The sequence below is a fragment of the Chiloscyllium plagiosum genome, chromosome 14 (genome assembly GCF_004010195.1).
Source record: "Chiloscyllium plagiosum isolate BGI_BamShark_2017 chromosome 14, ASM401019v2, whole genome shotgun sequence".
Taxonomy (NCBI): Eukaryota; Metazoa; Chordata; class Chondrichthyes; order Orectolobiformes; family Hemiscylliidae; genus Chiloscyllium; species Chiloscyllium plagiosum.
This window is the reverse complement of record NC_057723.1, coordinates 46,370,282-46,389,887: the sequence shown is the minus strand read 5'-3', so window position 1 is coordinate 46,389,887 and position 19,606 is coordinate 46,370,282. Positions and strand designations below refer to the sequence as shown.

General features: G+C 41.4%; 1 protein-coding gene across 1 annotated transcript in view; it reads left to right on the top strand.

Moving 5' to 3' along the window:
* Window positions 1-19,606, top strand: part of cdhr2 (cadherin related family member 2) — a 107,351-nt gene that overhangs the window by 67,261 nt on the left and 20,484 nt on the right. The window contains exons 22-26 of the mRNA XM_043703737.1: window positions 2,487-2,644; window positions 7,554-7,656; window positions 14,835-14,923; window positions 15,017-15,100; window positions 15,476-15,553. Of these exons, the coding sequence (XP_043559672.1) occupies window positions 2,487-2,644; window positions 7,554-7,656; window positions 14,835-14,923; window positions 15,017-15,100; window positions 15,476-15,553 (512 nt within the window). The remainder of the gene's footprint in view (window positions 1-2,486; window positions 2,645-7,553; window positions 7,657-14,834; window positions 14,924-15,016; window positions 15,101-15,475; window positions 15,554-19,606) is intronic.

Below are 19,606 nucleotides of genomic sequence, written 5' to 3'. Positions count from 1 at the left end.
TCCAGTCTGAAAACAACCCTCCACCACCACCCTCGTCTTCTACCTTTGAGCCAGTTCTGTACCCAAATGGCTAGTTCTTCCTGTATTCCATGAGATCTAACCTTGCTAATCAGTCTCCCATAGGGAACCTTGTTGAACGCCTGACTGAAGTCCATATAGATAACTGCCCTCATCAATCTTCTTTGTTACTTCTTCAAAAAACTCAATCAAGTTTGTGAGACATGATTTCCCACGCACAAAGCCATGTTGACTATCCTGAATCAGTCCTTGCCTTTCCAAATACATGTACATCCTGTTCCTCAGGATTCCCTCCAACAACTTGCCCACCACTGAGGTCAGGTTCACTGGTCTATAGTTCCCTGGCTTGTCTTTACGGCCGTTCTCAAACAGTGGCACCACGTTTGTCAACCTCCAATCTTCCGGCACCTCACCTGTAACTATCGATGATACAAATATCTCAGCAAGAGGCCCAGCAATCACTTCTTTTGCTTCCCACAGAGTTCTCAGGTACACCTGATCAGGTCCTGGGGATTTATGCATTTTTAACCGTTTCAAGGCATCCAGCATTTCCTCCTCTGTAATGTGGACATTTTGCAAGATGTCACCATCTATTTCCCTACAGTCTATATCTTCCATATCCTTTTCCACAGTAAATACTGATGCAAAATATTCATTTAGGAACACAAACTCATTTTTAATATGTGCTTAAAATACTTTTTCAATTATGAGATACATTAAGGCTGTTTGTAAATTGTAACTTATTATTGACATAACAATAATTTGAAAATGACCAGCTCATCAACACAAATATAAAGATGCTTTTGAAGAATTTTCGAACTTGGAATTCAATATCCCTGGCTTTTGTAAAACTATAATGTCGGAAAACAGCTCAAAACGACTCTCTAAATTCTGATAACAACCACAACTACCAAATGCAAACAGATCACTAGACAAAGATAAAGGCAGTCCATGCCAGCAGTGTTAAATAATGAGTCGGAAGTTGAAATTCACAGAACATGATTTGCTTTCCACTGAATTTCACAGAATGATCATTTTGGAGACTGGTTTCTTGGCCCTGTCAAAATTACTTGGTTTGAGAGATAAAAAAAATTGTAATATTTTTGAAGTCAAATTTAAAATAAATAACAGCACAGTAAAAAACAAGGTGTTAAAGTTGTCACCAGTCCACTTTGCACCACTGACATAAACTATTTTCACCTGCAAAATTTTTTTCATGTTTACAAAGAATATAAATCTCAAATGTTGACTTCTCTTAGTCTTCAAAGTACTCATAATCCGGGAAGGCAAATTGTTTGAAGGGATGCAAGTCTCAGAGGCAGTTTTGAGAGGGAGAGAGTTTTTAGAAGTCCGCATGGCATTTACATTCATTTCACTCTTCAGGCGTTAATGTAATTTCCTTTTGAAGGTACTATTGAATGTTCAGCAACAATTCTATGATCCGGGCATCTCATTTGAATGACAGATGACATTTTTCTTCATGTCACTCTTGGTTCTATTGCTAATGACCCTAGGTTTGTGCCCTCTGGTCAATGACCCATCAAACTTTGCAAACCGGTTTCTCTTTATTTGTTCAATCAAAACCTTTTATGATTTTAAAAACAGAAACAGAAATTGCTAGAAAAGGTCAGGAGGTCTGGCAGTCTCTATGGAGAGAAAACAGACTTAATGTTTTGGGCCCAGTGACCCTTTTTCAGAACTGATTGTAGCTAGGAAAAGGTTTGTCTATATGCTGAAGATGGGGTGGGGGGAGGTGAAAACAATAAGTGTACATAGAACCCAGAAACAGAGAAAAATGGTTGAGTGGACAAAGGAAGGGTAAAGGTCAGCCTGAGCGAATCAATAGCTGATATGGGGACATTAGTGGCTGACAATGGGTTGCTTGTGGTAGGTCTGATGTGTGGGGTTTGGGTACGCACATGGGAGAAAGTGCTGAAGCCTTAAAATAGTTGAACTTGATCATGAGTCCTGAAGGTTGCAGGGTTCCGAATTGGAAAGTGAGACTATTCTTTTTGCATGCATTGTGCTTAGCAGAAGCAGTGCAGCAAGCCCGAGAACAGAGATGTTGGTCAGTGAACACAGTGGTGTCTTGAAGTGGCTCTTTAGGATTTTAATCACCTACAGTAAATCTTCTTTGAGCCTTCCTTGAACTAAAAGAGAACAGCCCTATTTTCTCCAACCTATTCACATAACTAATTGTTGGAACCATTGTAGCAAATAATATATGAAGTCTAGCACTTTTCTTGTTGATTTTTAATCATTACAGCAGGAAGATATTCTTTGGCTGCTTGAATTCTTATCAAGTGTCCTACAAGTAACTGGTGTGGAGATTTGAAGCTGGATTCTGGCAGTGTACCATATAAACGCTATGCCTTATTACTCTGGCTACTGAAGTCACTATTAAAACTAAATGTCTGTAAACAACTATTGATAAATAAGATTAATTAATGCAAAGCCTTTCTTTACAGGCAAGCGACAATGACACTGGAAAAAATGCAGCAATTGAGTTTTTTGTTGTCAAAGTTTTATTCATCTTTTTGGATGGACAATCAAACAATTTATCGCCAGATATATTTGAAGCTTCAAGATCTATCCTTATCGATGGTGAATACACAGCAACTATCAAGTAATGTCAATTTATGTATTATTTCAAATCATGAGTGATCTAAAGACAACAATGCAGATTACAAAACCTCAGCAGTACACCTGAAATGACAGTAAAGGAAATTGTTGATGGCACAGCTAGGTCATTCTTCTATGACTAAAAAACAACAAACAATTTTCTACACTTGTTTGTGCTGTCCCTGAACTAACACAACCAGCAGCCAGGAAGGGAAATTGTGAGGTGTCTTATTGGACTTCTGTCTGGTTTCTACTCTAATATGTTTCTGCTAGTTGGCAACAGTTGTAATGATAATGGTAATTTCAGGTAGGTAAATACTTCCTTTCAGTCCTTATTCGGGTGAGTGCTCACAATTGTGGACAAACACAACTTGCAAATTCAGTATTGTAAGGTGATGGCAAGAATCCTTGGTACTGGAATGGTCAAGCTTATAAGAGTAGCCATGATGTGGAGGTGCTGCTGTTGGACTGGGATGGACAAAGTCAGACATCACACGACACCAGTTATAGTCCAACAGGTTTATTTGAAAAATCACAAGCTTTTTGGAGCGCAGCCCCTTCATCAGGTAAAGTGAGAAAGAAGAGCACACAGACACAGAATTTATGGGTAGAGAGATCAAAGGCAAAGAGGTCAAAAAATGATACAACTGGTGTGAGTGGAGTGTTCAATAATAAGTCTCTGCAGGTAACCAAGAGTGGTTGATGGTGTGAGTGAAGTGTCAACAACTGAATAACAAGTGAAGGGATGACCTATAATCCGATTAAGTGAGGCAGAGAGATTATAAAAAGTTGAAAATAAAGTAGTGCTGGAGACAAACTAAATGACTGGGATAACATGATAGATTTAAGAGTCACATACCAAGGGTCTAACCAAAGTAATACATAATCCAAAACATACAAACTAATTAAGGTAGAGAGATCATAACAAGTTATTAAGGTGAGGCTGTCAAAACAGAACAGTAAGGAAGATTTCACGGATACAGAACAGTGTGGTGGGGTCACATCTAGTGAGACATGAACCCAAGGTCACGGTTGAGGTGGTCTTCCTGAGTATGCAACTTAGCTATCAGTTTCTGCTCGGCGATTCTGCATTGTTGTGTGTCTTGAAGTCCACCTTGGAGGACGCTTACCCAAAGATAGGAAGCTGATTGTCCAACTGGAAAGGAACATTCCTGTCTGGCAATTGTTGCACAGTGCCTGTTGTCGTAGCACCTGTGTGGTTTTGCCAATATACCATGCATGAGGGTATCTTTGCTTATAGCGAATGAGGTAGACAACATTGTCTGAGTCACATGATTACCTGCCATGTACATGGTAGGTGGTGTTCCCACGTGTGATGGTATTACCCATGTTGATGATCTGACATGTCCTGCAGAGATTGCTGTGGTTGGGTTGTGTGGTGTTGTGGTCAATGTTCACCTGAATGCAAGGTAGTTTGCTGTGAACAATGGTCTATTTAAGGTTTTGGCAGTTATTTAAAGGCTAGAAGTGGGAGGGGTAGGGATGAACTTGGCAAGATGCTTTTTGTCATCAAAGACATGTTGAAGGCTGCGAAGAACATGGCATAGTCTCTCCGCTCCAAGGAAGCACTGGACAAGGAAGGGTACTCTATTGGTCTTATCCTCTATCGGTCTTCTGAGGAGGCCTTTGCAGTTTTTTGCTGTGGCACGTTGGAACTGGCGATTGATAAGTTGAGCATTATATGCTATTCATCTGAGGGCATCCGGTGTCCGTCGCTTTCTTCCTCATTTGAGCAGATGCTGTGTATGTGCAGAGCTTGTCCTTAACGGATGGTTTCTTTAATATGTTTAAGTGGAAGCTAGAGAAGGACAGCATCATTAGGATATTTGTGGGCTTGCGTTAGAGAGAGTTACTGAGGTGTCTGTCTTTGATAGAGATGCATGTGTCTAAGAGTGAAACTGATCCTGAAGAGTAGTCAATGGAAATTCTGATGGTGGGATGAAAGATGTTGATGTTGCTGTGTAGTCATTTCAGTGACTCCTCGCCATGAGTCCAAAGGAAGAAAATGTTGTTAATGTGTATGCATATAAATTATTGATAAATTGTTATGATCTCTCTATCTTAATTCATTTGTATAGCTTAGGATTATTTATTACTTTGGTTAGACCCTCAGCATGCGACTCTTAAACCTATCATGTTATTCTAGTCATTTAGTTCGTCTCCAGCACCATCTTATTTTTAATTTTTAAAAATTATCTCTTTGCCTCATTTAATCGGATTATAGGTCGTCCTTTTGCTTGTTATCCAGCTGTTGACACTTTACTCACACCATCCAGCATCCTTGGTCACCTGCAGAGACTTATTATTCGATATTCCACCCCCACCAGTTGTATGATTTTTAAAAAAAATCTCTCTGCCCTTGATCTCTCTCTGCCCATAAATTCTGTGTCTCTGTGCTCTTCTCTCTCATTTCAACTGACGAAGGAACTGTGCTCCGAAAGCTTGTGATTTCAAATAAACCTGTTGTACTATAACCTGGTGTTGTGTGACTTATTAGGATAGTCATCTTTAAGGTTGAAATTTGTCAGAGTGGTAGTTGCCTTGAAGACAGGTTGGCAAATAATGGGTATCATTGACTCTGCCTGGCCATATTTATCAATGGCCAATCAGCTGTTACGTCAGATGTTTTGTGAAAACACTCTATTCGTGATTCTTTTCATTATGCCATATGAGATAAGGCTTGCCAGGACAGTCAAATGTAAGTGTTACCCAATTGGCTGAACCTAAGATGCCAGCATACATTTTCCAAATCCAAGTTTCTATCTAATAGTCACTGCAAGAAACTTCCTTCTCAGAATGTAAGTCAACAGAAAACTCAGCACAAAGTTGTACTCTTTAATGTGATGGTATCTGTCGCTATCATGCAGAATAGACTTGTGTCAGAATAGGCTTGAGTTTCTTGTAGGAATTCTGTAGCACTGAAAGATGAGCAAAGCAGTGTAAGGTTGCAGACAGTAACACCATTCTTGCAAACACCTTATTTCACCTTCAGCAACCATCAAACATTGTTCTGCAAAATCTGTTGTCTGCAGCTTAGATTTCCTCTCTCTTAATTTTGCTTGCCTTTTCTTAGTCCAGTAAACTGTTTTGTCAAAATTCTGGTGATGGCTGGGGATGCCTTTGAGGTTCTCCAAAGATTTACAGAATATTTGTTAGGTTATTGCGATATCATCCGTTATTGTGTTCTCATCACTTTGAAATTCACTAAAGCATAATTCTCACCATCGTTGTGCCCATGTCCTGGGGATCTACACTTGATGCTTTGAAATATGTTTCTGAAAGGATTAAGGAAGCACTTTTTTCTGGAAGTGTCTGAGTAACATCATACATTGTGATGACATCACAGCTCACATAAAAAGGCAGCATTCAAAAGACTTGAAGAGAGACCAACATATTACTGTAGAGTGCCTATGTTTGCAAGTATACAATAAACTAGTTTCTGTTAATTATGTAGTCACAACTAGTACACCCAAAGTGCAAATAGCCTCCATCCCAATCCTTTGAGATGAAGGCAGCCCTTTTGGAGAGTTAAGCTACTCTTTTGGTGAGGTAGAGGGAAATATTTAGGAAAGGTAAGGGGCCGTTTGGAAGTGGTCAGGTGTCCTTAGAAATTGTTAAAGATATATATGAATGTGCAATAAGCAATGAATAAATCCATTGGAACAGTCAAGCTGATTGAAATTGCCAAGGGAGTTTTCAAGGCCATTCTCAAGGGAGTTATCAACAAAGTTATCAAGGGAACTGCCAAGCTTTAAGGTTTTTAATTGTCCTTCCAGTTAAACTTTTGAAAAACTTCCTGCAATGTCAATAAAAAAAGCTTGCTATTGAACTGTCTCAAACCTGAAAGTTGTTATTAAGTGTTTTGATCTGCATGACTTGATTCCACAATCTGCCATTATCAGAGTAGGATACCTGCCAGTTCACAGCTTGACTGAGAATTCCAAGTGCTTGCAAAGTCTTTGACGTGGGCCTATGAATGCCAATACTCATTTTTATAAGAGATTAGATAGTGAAATGTAGTGATATTTTAAAATAAATCAGTGATTCTTTTACAAATAGTGAATTCATCAATGGACACTTCAAACTTTATCTTATTTGACCTCATCATGTGTCCTGAGGTCTACTCATGGTGCATATTGGCTCAATGATATGGAGGCCATAAAGGAAAAAAGCTGGAGTGTAATAGAAATGGGCTGGCTTGGAAGGTTGGAGCGGCCATAAAAGATGGATGGGGGGGATGCTTGTGTAAAGTGCATAGATTGGCATGCATGGGGCATGTGGAGAGTGGTTGGGAGAGAACAGGGTGTGGGCTGGAGAATCAGTTTTTGTTTTACTGTGTCTTTATGTATCGCAGCCAAGGCTAGCCATGTCACAGATTGCCTTTTCACCCAGTAGCCCCTATGGCTGCCTTCCAACTCTTTCTAGGCCAATGCCTGTAACTCCTGTTAGTACTCACTCCTGAATGAAAATCCAATTGGCCAGGATCACTTTCTCCCTAAGTCAGTTTGCAGAGGCAGGAGTGATCCCAACTTTGCGCTCCTAACTTGACAGGATTAAATTTCTCTTTTCTTGTTGTTACCCCACCCTTCCATTTTCTTGCGGCAGACATTGAATGTGATGCTACCAGGAAATAATCTAATTAAAGTGAAGTATGCAGAAATTCTGTTTTGGTATTGCTTTCAGGAATCTGTCTACAGTCACATCTCTAAAATAACTTCCATTTTTATTTTAATTTGTCAATCAGTTTTTTGAATGTCATTTATTCACTGATGTTTGAATTGTTGACATCCTCTGAATGCACAGCAATGCATAAAATTATGACACATATCTCATTGAAGAAAGATTTTAACATACCTTACCTGATGATATTAAAATAGTGCTTTGATTCATAGGATTAAATCATCACTAGACAAAACATTGAGAGGACAATACAAGGTAACTGTAGAAGCAAGAGATGGAGGCAATCCCACTTTATATGCAAGCAGTGATCTAGACGTAAGTACTATTAAGATTATCCAGTTGTTATAGAATCTCTTTCAACTTTTAATAACTACTCTCATTGTTGAACAAACATAGCATGAAAGTCAACTTGGTCCAAACAAAAATAATAAAAATCAAATGGTCTTCCGCTGTCATCCTCCATTCAGGCAACCTGCAATTCCTAAAATATGGATCCCATTTAAATGACTCCTTGATCTGTCTCATTCCATTAATTACCCTGACCTCCTATATTACATGTCAAAAATTACAACCAGTATAATAAAAGATACTTCAAAATTGCAAGGCAACAAGAGGCCTTTTTGACTGCTATGTTTGTTCATATTGGCTGATCTATAGATCAAAAACCTTTTGCACTTTAGATCATTTAAGAGCCACAGCATTAATTCTGGGATTGTATTTCTTCATTTCTGGATCTGCCAGTTATTGAAAGGGAACCATTTCAAACTCAACCATTTGGCTCTTTAATGCTCCATCAAGTGAGTGAAGGATACACTGCCTGTAGTCCTGCTCTCTCAGTAGACAGATGACTGGTAGTGAGTTAAACTTGTGTTGCCTCAGGTGAGGGCAGGATTGAGGAGGCCGGGCATTCATGGTGACCTGAGCTGGTAAAGAAGTTGATCCTGTAGTGTTGACATCACTTTGCATTGCATGCCATCCAACTGAGCAAAGGAGTCACTGATGCTTTGCTACATGAATTACCAGTTCATGTAATTCCATACAGTCCATGTGAATAAATCTGAAAGGAGAAAGTGAGGACTGCAGATGCTTGAGATCAGAATCAAGAGTGTGGTGCTGGAAAAGCACAGCAGGTCAGGCAGCGCCCGAGGAGCAGGAGAATTGATGTTTCGGGCATAAGCCCTTCATCAGGAATGAGGCCTGTGGGCCGGAGGATTGAGAGATAAATGGGACAGGGGTGGGGCTGGCTGGAAGGTACCTCGGAATGTGATACATGGATGAAGGTGGGGGTGAAAGTGATAGGTTGGAGAGGAGGGTGGAGAGGATAGGTGGGAAGGAAGATGGACAGGTCAAGATGACAATGCCAAGTTGGAGACTCAGGACTGGGATAAGGTGGAATGAAGGGAAATGAGGAAACTGGTGAAATCCACATTGATTTCGTGTGGTTGCAGGGTCCGAAGGCAAAGGATGAGGCGTTCTTCTTTCAGGTGTTGGGTGGTTAGGGAGTGGCAATGGAGGAGGTGCAGGATCTGCATGTCCTTGATGGAGTGGGAGGGGGTAGTTGAAGTGTTCAGCCAAGGGCGGTAGGGTTGGTTGGTGCAGGTGTCCCAGAAATGTTCTCTGAAATGATCTGCAAGTTGGCGTCCTGTCTCCATGATGTAGAGGAGACCACATCAGGTGCAATGGATACAGTAGATGACATGTGAGAAGATACAGGTAAATTTCTGTCGGAAGTGGAAGGATCCTTTGGGGCCTTGGATGGAGGTGAGGGGTGAGGTGTAGGTGCAGGTTTTGCATTTCTTACAGTGGGAGGGGAAAGTGCGGGTGGGCTTGTGGAGGTGGGGGTGGGGGGTTGCGCGTGGATCTGACAAGGGAGTCTTGGAGGGAATGGTCTCTCCGAAATGCAGATAGGATGGGGAGGGACATATAACCCTGGTGGTGGGGTCTGTTTGCAGGTGGCAGAATTGGTGGAGAATGATGCAATGCATCCAGAGGTTGTGGGGGTGGAAAGTAAGGACATGGCGGTTCTGTCCTTGTTGCAATAGGAGGGATGGGGTTCAAGGGCGGTGGTCCTTGCTACAATTGGAGGGGTGGTGCTCAAGGTCGGAAGTCCTTCCTGCAATAGGAGAGGTGGGGTCAAGTGCAAAGGTCCTTGTTGCAATTAGAGGGATGGGGCTCAAGGGCAGAGGTCCTTGCTACGATTGGAGGGGTGGTGTTCAAGGGCAGAGGTCCTTGCTGCAATAGGAGGGGTGGGGTTCAAGTGCAAAGGTCCTCGTTGTGATTGGAGGGGTGGGGTTCAAGGGTGGAGGTCCTTGCTACATTTGGAGGAGTGGGGTTTAAGGGCGGAGGTCCTTGTTGTGATTGGAACGGTGGGGTTCAAGAGTGGAAGTCCCTGTCTGCTCCCAGGAGAGCCAATTCCATCATAGAACATCCCAGATGGCCTCCTTTTTCAAAGACCGCAATAGCCCCTCCCAGGTGTCGACGCTTCCTCCAGTGCATCTCCTCCACTTCACACATGTCTGCCCTTGAAACCCAACCCTCCAATTGCAACAAGGACAGAACCTCCCACCCCGGTCCGCACCTTACACCCCATCAACTAACGGATACATCGCATCATCCTCCACCAATTCTGCCACCTGCAAACAGACCCCGCCACCAGGGTTATTCCCCCCCCCCCCCGACCTCTATCTGCATTTCAGAGAGACTATTCCCTCCACGCCTTCCTTGTCAGATCCACACCCACCACCAGCCCATGCCCCACTCCCGGCACTTTCCCTGCCACGCAAGAAGTGCAAAATCTGCACCCACACCTCACCCTTCACCTCCGTCCAAGGCCCCAAAGGATCCTTCCACATCTGACAGAAATTTACCTGTACTTCCACACACGTCATCTACTGTATCCATTGCACCCAATGTGGTCTCCTTTACATCAGGGATACAGGACGCCAATTTGCGGATCATTTCAGAGAACATCTTTGGGACACCTGCACCAACCAATCCCACTGCCCTGTGGCTGAACACTTCAACTCACCCTCCTACTCCACCAAGGAACATGTAGGTCCTGGACCTCCTCCATCAGTATTCCCATCACTCCCCCACTCCCCGTGCTCTGTCCCTGAAGGCCCTCTCTTTCTCTCTCTTAGCTCTGCAACTGCAGGGGCGTCGCTGTGGATTCAGTCCCTGAGTCACAATCCATGGTAGGGGGGTTGCATTCCCTCAGGATTTCTCCCCTGCTGCTGCACACCCGCCTGGCCCGCCTGTGCCAGCATCAGCCAAGGGTTGAGGTGAAGCACAACACAGGCTGCAGGATCCCTGGTGGAAGCATTGCCAACAAATTGGTGCCTTCACTTCATTCAGTCAAATGGATTTCTGCTTGGTTGGGGTGGGGTAGTAGTGTGCCAGAGGAAGAGGTAGAGGGTGATACAATTAAAACATTTAACAGGCATCTGGATATGAACAGGAAAGGTTTAGAGGTGGCATGATGACTCACGGTTACTACTGCTGCCTCCCAGAGCCAGGGTTCCAGGTTCGATTCCAGCCTTGGGTGACTGTCTGTGTGCAGTTTGCACATTCTCACTGTGTTTGCGTGGATTTCCTCTGGGTGCTCCGGTTTCCTCCCACAGTGCGGATTAGGGTGGATTGGCTATGCTAAATTGTCCCATAGTGTCCAGGGATGTGCAGGTTATGGTGGATTGGCCATGCTATAAACTGTCCCATTGTTCCTGGGGATGTGTAGGTTTGGTGCATCAGTCAGGGGTAAATGTAGGGTAATGGGGAATGGGTTTCGGTGGAATACTGTTGGTGGGTTGGAGTGGAGTTGTTGGGCCGAAGGGCCTGTTTCCACACTTCAGGGATTCTATGATATCACCAAACCCTAACTACCCGATGCTTAGTGGAAGAATGCCTCAGCTTCCGCCTTGGGACCCTGCAACCACACAGGATCAAATATGGATTTCACCAGTTTCCTCATTTCCCCATCTCCCAACCTATCCCAGTCCCAAACCTCCAACTCGGCACCGCTGTCTTGACCTGCCCATCTGCCTTCCCACCTATCCGCTCCATCCTCCTCTCCGACTATGACTTTCAACCCTACCTTCATCTACCTATCACATTCGGAGGTTTCTTCTCCCCAGCCCAACCCCCTTCCCACTTATCTCTCAGCACGCCCCCACTCCGGCCCACAAGCCTCATTCCTGATGAAGAGCTTATGCCAAACACATCAATTCTCCTGCGACTTGGATGCTGCCTGACCTGCTGTGCTTTTCCAACACCACACACTCGAATAAATTTGAAAGAATGTTGGGGGAGAACTTCAGCATGTTACAATCTTTGTCCACAGTTGTGGAATAGCAGTGAAAAGAAACTTGAAAATCAATGGCCTGCACCATCTTTGCTTGAATTTGATGCACTGCTAAATTTATCTTTTTTTAGGGAGCTCTGATAGTCACATGAAATAAGTGCAGTCTTTTGAAATGAGTGGCCTGCATTTGTTTTGAGAACAATTTGCTATGTTTATTGAGTCGAGGTAGAGTGTGCACTGTTCAATATTTGACTATAGCTTTTGCAGATGTACAGTGGTCCAACTTGTAGTCCTAAAAGCCACTGACCAAATATTCCTCTGTATCCACACTAGCAGTGAGCTGTTGCTGACCTAGTCCCATTTAATTTTCTTTTTTAAAATTTATTCACGCATAGGATTTGATCATTGCTGTCTGACCAGCATTTATTGCCCATCTAAAGTTGCCGTTGAGAAAGTTGTGGTGAGCTACCTCCTTGAACCACTGAAGTTCATGTGCTTTAGGTAGACCCACAATACCCTTAGGGAGGGAATCCCAGGATTTTGACCTGGCAGCAGTGAAGGACCGGCAATATATTTCCAAGTCAGGATGGTGAGTGGCTTTAAGAGGAATGTGAGGGTGGTGATGTTACTATTATATCTGCTGCCCTTGTCCTTCTGGATAAACGTTGTTGTGGGTTTGGAAGGTGCTTTCTAAGGATTTTTGATGAACTTCACAGTACATCTTAGAGATAGTACACGTTGCTGTTACTGAGCATCAGTTGTGGAGGGAGTGAATGCTTGTGGATATGGTGCCAATCAAGCTTGCTGCTTTGTCCTGGATGGTGTCAAGCTTCTAGAGTTCTGTTGGAGCTGCACTCATTCAGGCAAGTGGGGAGTATTCCATCACATTCTTGACTTGTTCCTTGTAGATGGTGGTCAGGTTTTGAGGAGTCAGGAGGTGAGTTTACTTGCTGCAATATTCCTAGCCTCTGACCTGCTCTTGTAGCCTACTGTACTTATATGATGAGTCTAGTCGAATTTCTAGTTAATAGTAACCCCTGATGTTGACAGTGGGAGATTCAGTGGTGGTAAAACCATTGAATGTCAAGAGGTGATGATTAGATTGTTTCTCATTGGAGATGCCATTGCCTGGTTTTTGTGGTGTGAATGTTCTGCCACTTATCAGCTCAAACCTGGATACTATCCAGATCTTGTTGCATTTGCACATGGACTGCTTCAGTATCTGAGGAGTCATGAATGGCGCCAAAAATTGTGCAAACATCCCCAATTCTTGTGACAGAAGGAAGTTTGTAAATGAAGCAGTTGAAGATGGTTCGACCTAGGACATTACCGCGAGGAACTCCTGCAGAATGTCCTGGAGCTTTGATGACTGACCTTCAACAACCACAAGCATCTTCCGATGTGACACGAATGACTCCTATTAGTGGAGAGTTTGCCCCTTCCACCTGATTTTTGTTAGGTCTCCTTGTAGCCACACTCAATCAAATATGGCCTTGATGCAAGGGCTGTCACTCACATGTCATCTATAGAATTCAACTCTTTTGTCCATATTTGTACCAAGGCTGCCATGAGATCAGGAGCTGAGTGGCGCTGGTCGAACCCAAACTGGGCATCAGTCAGCTGGTTGTTACTAAGAAAATGCTGCTTCTGTCACTTTACTGATGATCAAAAGTGGACTGATGGGACAGTAAATGGCCAAGTTGGATTTGTCCTGCTTTTTGTGAACAGGACTTACCTAAGTAATTTTCCACATTAGCGAGTAGATGCCAGTGCTGTAGTTATGTTGGAACAGCTTGGCTAGGGTGCAGCAAGTTCTTTAGTACTATTGCTGGAATGTTTTTAGGTTTCTTTATAGCATCCAATGCCTCCAGTCATTTCTCAATGTCACGTGGAGTAAATCAGATTGGCTGAAGACTGATATTTTTAATGCTGGGACCACTGGAGGAGGCTAAGATTGATCATCTACTCAGCACTTCTGTCTAAAGATTGCTGCAAATTCTTCAGTCTTTTTACTGTGAGTCCTCCAGCCTTAGCTTTTGCACTGAAATGCTGAGCTCTTCCATCATTGATGATAAGGATATTTGTGAAGCTTCCTCCTGCAATGAGTTGTTTCATTGTCCACCATCATTCACAACTGGATGTCTCAGGACTACAGATCTGATCTGTTAGTTATGGAATTGTTTAGCTCTATCTATCAACTTGCTGCTTATGTTGTTTGACACACAAATAGTCCTGTCTGGTAGTTTCACCAGTTTAGTACCTCACTTGCAGGTATGCCTGGTGCTGTCCCTGCCATGCCCATCTGCACTCTGCATTGAACCAGAGCTGATCCCCTGGCTTGATGGAAATGGTTGAGTGGGGTGTCTGCTGGGGCAAGAGGTCGCAGATTGTGCTGGAGTTCAGCTACTGTTGATGATCCACACAGTTCTTCTTGGCTGCTAAGCCTTGGTCTTGAGTTGCTAAATGTGTTCAAAGTCTGTCCCATTTAGCGCATTGATAGTGCCACACATCATGATGGAGGTTATTATCAATGTGAATGTAAGACTTCATTTCCACAAGGACTGTGCAGTGGTCAGTCATACTGATACAGTATCAGTATGGACAGATTCATCTGCAGCTGACAGATTGGTGAGGATGAGGTCAAGGAGTTTTTCCCTCTTGTTGATTCTCTTACCACCTGATGTAGACCCAGTATAGCAACTATGTCCTTTCGGACCTGACCAGCTTAATCAATAGTGTTGCTACCTAGCTACTCTTGGTGGTAGACATTGAAATCCCCCATACATTTTGCATCCTTGCTACCCTCAGTCTTCCTCCAAGTGTTGTTCAGTATGGAGGAGTACTGACTCATCTTCCATTCCCTCAACTCCCCATGACTTACCTAAGTATTGTAACCAGCTTAAAGCTGACAGGAATTTGTCAGGCTTTCAACAGTGACCTGCATGGAATTGCTTGATTATCACTTACAGCTTAGTGATCATAAGATAAGGTGGCACTAATATATATATCATATGTCTTTCATTTGTATATATATATATACAAAACCATGATAGTGAGGTTGGTGATGATAGTCAATCTGCTTTGTGATATCAGAAGATGGCATAACGGTAAGATGAGAATGGAGCACAATGAAAATTTGAATAAAATAATCAAAATTATTAGATTTATTTTGCATATTGTAACACTTTTTTTACAGTTAATTACAGTTGATGAAAGTTACAAGACACAGTTAGAGTTTAGTACAACACCTGAAAAACTTCAGAAAAATATGAATGAAATAATTGCGTAAGTTACCAAGCCATTCATCAAAATAAATATTTGCTACACTGTAATTTATTTCCTACAAATCTTTAAATATGAAATTAATTCTGTTTATAGGTTGCTTCGGGAAGCCACAAATTCAAATCCATATGTGGCAAGTGTAACTGCTGTCAACAATAATAAAGTACAACCATTAGCCAGGTATGGCATAAATATTCCAATGCTATTTCAGTGAAAGGTGCATTATTTATTTAATGCATTGCTAGCATTGATTAATGCATTGATTATTATTGTAGATTGGATCTCAGTAAAAATGTTTATACATTTTGCTTTAAGATTTTTAGCAGATGCTTGACAATCAGACATAAAGCACATTTATGAAAATTTCTACTGGCTGAGATTTCAGATAATGCAGTGCAATTAGAACTATATTCATTTTTTTAAAAAAGTTACAAAAAAATTAAGCTATTTTTGCAATTAAATAATGTGATAAAATAGTTTTGAACTTGTTTTATTATATTAATATTTTGAACAACTTTGATTATTAAATAATTGGAAGAAATAATTTTCTTACAGACAGGTAGCTAAATCTATAATGGAGCTGTATTTTGTATATAACAATGGAACAGCTATTCCTCCCGAGGACATCAATAGGTATGTCTTTTTTAAAAATATTCTTTTAGTGTAGTTAAAGTTTGTCAAATATTCTGTATAAAGGGGAAGAGACAGAGATTGGCTAGTAATCCATACATTCTGACTCGGGGCTTGTTGGCAAACTATGCTGTTTCCCTGTTGGAGTTGGATTGTGGTAAGAGGGAAGATGGCATTGAAGGAAGTAAGAGGAACAATGAGCAGTGCAAAAGGAAAAGGAAAGTAGAATTGAATAAAATTGGGGGGATTAGAGATAGAGTAAAAGAAATGTTTAAAAATGGAAATGAATATTACTTGTTTTTCTTATTTAGATTACGAATCAACCAAATGCAATTTTAAATGTGTTCAAACAAAAGCAAAATGCATTCTGTTTAATGTAAATAGTCAATATATTTCTTCAAGAAGCATAAGTGTGCGATCTGCCTAGAAGTTTGGAATCATATTTTTTCCTTCAAGGTTATGCTTAGCTCTTCAAACTTTTATTTAACAAATGTAAACCCTTCACCAGCATGTGTAGTCACATGGTTTACAGCATGAGGTACTGTTCTGCACATCAATAAGATGATTATCCTTCTCTCTTTATGTTGTTATGGCCTGCAATGGTTTCCCATTACCTCTAAATGACTTCTGTTGGACTCTGGTAGGTTTCTGCAAATCCTTTTATCTTTATTATTGTAGATAATACTGTTCTCTGTAAGTACATCTCTTACAGATACAAAGCATCACATCCTTTTTTTCCCTAGATCCCTGAACATGACTGCTGATGCCACTGTTATGTCATGTTATATATCACCAGCTTATTATCATATCCTTTCTCATTGTAATACACCATTGTTTCATTGTCCCAGCACAATTTAAAGGAATATTCGTTCCAACATTCCAACCTAATATTTTTCACATTAAATACACCTGCAATCAATGATATTTTCAATAAACAGTCGGTAGCTGCTTCAGTTTTTAATGCTAATTTGCTTTGATTAGTTTACTAGTTGACATGGTTGAAACAAAATTGCTTTGTGAACTGATGCTCTAAAACAGCTTATGTAAATTAATTAAACAAAATTGCCAGGCGCGAAGATTCTCTCCATTAAACATTTTGTACATTTTACATTTTAGTGAAGTGGTAGTGTATTAATGAAATTGCCTCCATTATTAATATTTAAATATTTATAGAATAATGAATACAGCTGCAAGTAACTCACCTTCTGACTCATCAAAGCCTGTTCAACATCTACAAGGCAAAAGTCAGGAATCTGATGGAATACTCCCCACTTACCAGTTTGGGTGCAGCCCCCACAACACTCAAAAGCTTGATACCATCCAGGACAAAGCAGCCTGCTTGATTGGCATTACATCCACAAGCATCCACTCCTTCCACCACTGACGCACTGTAGCAGCAGTGTGTACTATCTACAAAATGCACTGCAGAAATTCATCAGAGGTCCTTGGACAGCACCTTTCAAACCCACAATCTCTTCCATCTAGAAGGAGAAGGGCAGCAGATATATGGGCACACCACCACCTTTGACTTCCCTCAAACTCACTCACCATCATGACTTGGAAATCTATCACCATTCCTTCCCTTTCGCTGGGTCAAAATCTTGGAATTCCCTCCCTAATGACATTGTGGATCAACTACAGTGAACTACAGTGGAACACAAAGGCAGCTCACCACCACCTTCTCAAGAACAACTGGCGAGGCAATAAATGCTTGCCAGCCAGTGATGCCCACATCCCACAAAATGAATAAATAAAACAAATTAGTTATGGGAATAACATACAAAGAATGACTTAACAAAAATCTATACTACGTGTCACTTCATCCTCTGTGCAAGAAAGTACAATTTATGGTTTAGTTTCTATGTTTAATGCAATTGGCAGAACTGTGTCCAAAATTATGTTAGTATTGAGAAGGATTTCCATGTCTTGAGTTTCTGCTATGGTCAAGTTAGGAGAGGTGAGCTGATTCATTGACCTAATCCTTCATTGGTCACAAAAGAAAAGCTTGAATTTAAAAAGGGAAGTGATGTTGTCAATTTTAGAAAAATGCATAATGCACTTATAATCAGATCATTTGTTGCTCAATATCAAACACATCAGCTATATTCCGTTAGCAACAGTTAAATAACTAATTTATTGCAAACAAAGTATACCCAAATGAAGATTTAAAGATTATGAACAAAACGCTTAAACTGTACAAATATATGCAAGTAGAATTTTTTTGCAAAGTCACACAGACACATGAATGCATGCATTCATACACGCAAGTGTTACCTTAAAACCACGTTGGCAAAATAGTAGTTACATGTGGGGCAAAGAATCATCTCCAGAATTCCTAAATGTTGTGGTGTCACCAAAGTAATTTTGCTCACAAGCTGTTGGCAGTGGGGTGTGCCTTCAAAGGAATGAGGGGTGGCTGACTGAAGTTTGGAGATAATGGTGATGGATTCTGGATTCTCATTTAAGATTTCTCAGGTTGCAATAATTCCTTTACACACCCTCCGCTTGTGTTAAAGAGGTATTCCAATGGGTTTTCAACTTACAAACTTTGACGGTTTCTGAGAAAGAGACAGAGAGGTCAAATACTATCATCACAGACAAACTATCCCTTGGGCTATTTGTGTTTAATCTAAAAGTTTTATTGCAACTTTAAACTGAGTCATGTGACTTCTTCTGAAAGCATTGTAGACTCTGTGGCTACAGGCAAGAACTTGTGTTCCTTTTAGATCCACCACTTATTTCTTGCTTCAGCCTATTTCGTTTGCTTTGCAAAGTGTTGTTTCCAAAAAGTCCTAGATATATCTATATGTTCAGTCACTGACATTCTTCAGATTTACATCTTTATGAAACCATTTAAAGTAATTTTCCTTTCTCTGTATGCAAAATTTGTCAGGGGTTGGCTATTCTCTATTGGCTCTTTTTGTGGTGGGATTATTACGATAAAATGTATGCCCAACCCACTTCCTTCCCACCCACCTTTGAACACACTAATATGGGAGCTGGACACCAAAGTTGACACACAAACATATGTAAAGAAGTAAATCTCATAAAAATTCTGCCTCCTTTGCAAAAGCTTCCAGTTCTTCACATTTAAATATCTAGTCTTGAAATGCCATGAAAGCTTCACCAGCTCAGACTGCCTCAATACCTTCAGAGTCCACCACCAAGAGTGGATTGGCAGCTGAACTGACAAAACTGGTCAAGGACTTAAGATCATTGCTGCACAATTGAATCTGCAAAAGCTGGTGAAGGAACCCAACTAGTGGTAAAAAATAATTGACATCAGAGTGGTGCTGGAAAAGCACAGCAGGTCAGGCAGCATCCGAGGAGCAGGAAAATCGACGTTTCGGGCAAAAGCATTCCTGATTTTCCTGCTCTTCGGATGCTGCCTGACCTGCTGTGCTTTTCCAGCACTACTCTGATCTAAACTCTGGTTTCCAGCATCTGCAGTCCTCACTTTTGCCTAGTGAAAAAGAATTGAACCCATCTGCACCAATCTACCTGCCATGGATATATCTTTTTAAGGACAGAATCAGTAGAAGTGACCACTGCACAGTCCTCATGGAGTTGAAGTCTAATTTTTACATTGAGGATTCCATCTATTTTGTTGTGTGGCATGAATGGGATAGATTTTGAACACAGCTAGCAATTGAGAGCAGAATTGTACTGCAATTCATTTCTACAACTTCTTGGCCCTCAAATATCCCTCATTCAGCCATTAACATCAGGCCAGGGGATCAACCTGGTTCAGGAGACCATGCCAGAGCAGCACCAGGCATACCTAAAAATGAGCTGACAACCTGGTGAAGCTCCAAAGCAGGACTGAAACAGCAGAAGTAGTAAGTGATAAACCAAACAAAACAATTCCATACCTAATGGATCAGATCTAAATTCCTGCAGTCAAGGAGTAAACTTTGAATGTCATTTCCTGGTTTGCGGTGTTAGAAATGCAGCGCAGCTGAGGTTTAAATATTGGACCTATGGTGTCAATGCAGAAGGTCCCAGCAGCAGCCAGCAAATGGTTTGACTGCAGGAAGAGTGCTATTGAGCTCGGGT